General features: G+C 46.6%; 1 protein-coding gene; it reads right to left on the reverse strand.

Moving 5' to 3' along the window:
- Nucleotides 1–468: 468 nt before the first annotated feature.
- GSTUM_00001629001 (uncharacterized protein) lies at nucleotides 469–1,791 on the reverse strand (the record flags this gene model as incomplete). XM_002835805.2 has 1 exon in its annotated part: nucleotides 469–1,791. Exon 1 carries the CDS (start codon nucleotides 1,720–1,722, stop codon nucleotides 469–471), a length of 1,254 nt encoding a protein of 417 aa, XP_002835851.1. The 5' UTR covers nucleotides 1,723–1,791.
- Nucleotides 1,792–3,411: the final 1,620 nt, after the last annotated feature.

Genomic DNA, 3,411 nt, shown 5'->3' on the forward strand with positions numbered 1-3,411 from the left:
CCACTCTCGCAATGCACACAGCTACCTTCTCAGTCATTTACTTCCCGTCGAACAGCCTCCACACACTTGCGTCATGACAACACCGTGGAGCGCTTGCGCCGTGGTGGATCTTGGGGGTATTCTGATAGCGGGTATGCCCCGGAGCAAGTGTATCAGTGGCGACGAGGATTTCTGCCGGGACAGACGCCAGCATGCAGGGGGGGGTTCGTATATGATCGGAGGAATGCTGGGTTAGGAAGACGGAAGTACGGGGTACTTTGGGGGGCTGGGGATACGGAGCCTAGGGGGAGAGTTCGGCGTCTTGACGTGGAGGTAGAGATGGGAGGGAAATGGAGGGATGGCTATTGACTCTGCTTCTTCTCTACTCTTGTCGCGAGGAGGTTTGAGTCTCGTCTTATGTGTTGTAATGCAGCAAAATGTCATGAATTCATGATCAGGGTAGCGTTGGTTCATTATTAAGTAGGTATATTAAATTAGGAAGGTCCAACTGCTCGGAAATAGAAATTCCTCTTCAAAGATCCGGCGAACCTGCTCTAGTACGAATCGCTCCACTTTGCCAACGTTCTTGAGTACTTGTTTGCCCTTCCCCTTTTCACCAATTTCACTCTCGACCTTGATCTCTTTCAATAAACTTTTGGTACGAACCCGAGTAACTCCTTCGCCATCGCCTAGATCGGGCGTCTGCTCCTCATCTATGAAGCAAAAATGTGCCCGTCGGCGAATATATGCCAAGCAGGCCAACCCATCGAATTTACACCCTGTGACTAGGAGACGAACCGGGAGGGCGACGAAATTTGTAATGGGGTATTCGAGAAGTAATTCGGCCGTGAGTTCAAGTCGGATATCGCCTGAGTAGCGGACACGAGCCATTATCTGAGTATCTTGGTCCCGGGGTTCCGTCAATCGGGGAATGGCGGATGAGGATGATCCCCTTGCGCGGGAATCTTCGGATGTTGGGGTATGGAGTGGCTCCTGAGCGCTGGACCCAACACTAGGAGGATCGGTGATATTTAGTGAGGATATAGGACCGCCAGAGTCAGACGTGGACGGGCGTGACGGGAGAGAACTGGTAGAACTAGAACGGGGCTGATTTTCCGTAGGACCCGGTGAAGTAGGCGATTGAAAGGCAGGGAGTGTGGGTGTATTTGTCCCCGTGAACCCAGACGATAAGGCGGAGTGAAAGTAGTGTAAATTCGAGCTACTCCCCCCACGATGAAATAATGGAGTCGTGACTCCAGCAACGCCTACTCTCCCCGGAAAAGTATCCGGAATGCCAGGTGTGAATGGACTCCGAAATGGGATCCCGGTTCTGCCGTCCGGCGTATAAGGCGGGGGATTCAATCCCGGTGGAGGGCTTCTCGCACCTCCAATGGTATAGCCATCATCCCTTCTCTCCCTCCTCCGCCGCTCCCTCTCAAGCTTGAGCAAATAATCCTGCTCGTCCTCACCCCCGACGTTCCCGTTATCAATATCGGCGGAATCGGAGTCAGAGCACTCGTCGTCATCGTCTTCATAGAATTCAGGGTAAGGATCGCAGAGCTCTTTGATCTCTACGTCCGGGGGCACATTGCCGAAAGAGAAGGAGTGTACATTGACTGATTTGATGAATTTGGGGAATGGAATGGATTGGAACTTTTCGTGCACGAAGGAGCGGATGTTTTCCGCATAGCGAGCCCCGTCTGGGCCAGCTGTAAGGGTTTCCCAATTGACCTCTATGGACATGCTGGGTTGACGCAAGATGGTGTGGATAAAAACAATATCATGGAAAAGGTAAGTGTAACATTATCCGGAGTTTAGGAAAGGGGAAGTGGTGGCAGAAAAGTGACAACTTTGCCCGCCTCATGCCATCAAGTTTGAGAAAGCTTGGTGATGGAGAGGCTAAGGGTTAGGGTGCTCGGTGGGATCATGGGGATGTGACTCCCGGGGATGGTACTCGTGCGTCTCAGCCCAGAGTTGGCAACACATTTGTCCTAGGAGGTGGCGAATATTCTTGCTCACTGAATAGGTATAGTTTTTGATAGTGTATAACTAGTTTAAGGAATTAGTAGATTCTGCAAAATAGAAAAAAAAAGTTTTTAAATATCATACTCAAGTATTGGTGGCGAGACACTATTGCATCTATATAATCTCATCTGTGATGGCTCCTGGGAAAACTGTATCGATATCGAATAGAGGAGCTATTGTTGCCCTTCACATATGCACAAAAATGAGTTTCCTGAAGATTGCAGGTTATCTGACAATAGATCAAGAAACTGTTCGCAAAATCTTTATCCGTACAGACGTATGTTATTAGAACCAGACAGGGGACCTTAATGTTTGATATTTTGTGGAAGTCCTTACCAAATATATGTGACTAGGAGCACTGTACAAATACAGAAAAGAATATCCAAACCGTGTTAGCCACAGTTAAACTCTGGGATAGGAAACAGTATCAGCCTGCGGTTCCAGAAAAATATCCTGCAGGATTACCAGAATCAAATCAAATGGGAGCTCTCGCTACCGAAGATATTGACCATCGGCTGATGACATTTCCTGAGATTGTACAGGAGGCAGAAGTTGATGGTTCATGAGCAACAGCATATAGAATGATGAACCTACATCACCAACTATTTCGCTATAAACACCGAATCAACAGGTCCCTTGATATGGCTTGTAAGCAAAAACACTTATAGTTGGTTGATTGGAGACTTACTTAACCAATTGAATCATTCATCTTCAGTGACGAAATGATTTTTGAAGTGGGAGCTCCCTGAAGACTTCCAAATATTACATGACATAAAGGAGAAGATCCAAATTCCTGTACTGTACCTGATAAAGTCAAATCGGGTCTCAGTATTATGGTATCAGGAAGTATCTCACCCAGGTTTAAAGGTCCTATATGGATCTGGTTTAGGGAAAGTGAAGAGGAACAGAGAGAAAATAATGAGGAGCTGGAACGGGAGAACCAGGAAAGGATAGAACGAAGAGAGCAGAAAAGAATTAATGCAATGATTCCTGAGACTGAAGAATACAACTACCTCCAGCTATTAAATCCAAGTATTACTCAGTATAATGCTAATCGAAAACCAAATGTGGCATGCCATATACTACGCCATCCATATTGGGAGTTTGGGGAGGAAATACGTGGAAGAAATATAAGAGGAGGGTTAGATTGGTTCCTTTATCAAAAGGAAATTCTTCATGCACGAGTTTATCTATTTGTCGAACACATTTAACCAGAAAGTAGGAGACACTGTTGGTTAGTTGAGGATAATGCTGGAAACCATACACTAGCAGCAAAGTTAGACCAAGTAGAGGCTACAGCACGGGGTATTTATTGGATTCCAAGCTGGCCGCCAAACTCACCTGACCTGATTGAAATTGAGCAGTGTTGGAGTTACTTAAAGGATAGGATGATGGTATATAGATTTA

This window comes from Tuber melanosporum (assembly GCF_000151645.1).
Source record: "Tuber melanosporum whole genome shotgun sequence assembly, scaffold_119, strain Mel28".
Lineage (NCBI taxonomy): Eukaryota > Fungi > Ascomycota > Pezizomycetes > Pezizales > Tuberaceae > Tuber > Tuber melanosporum.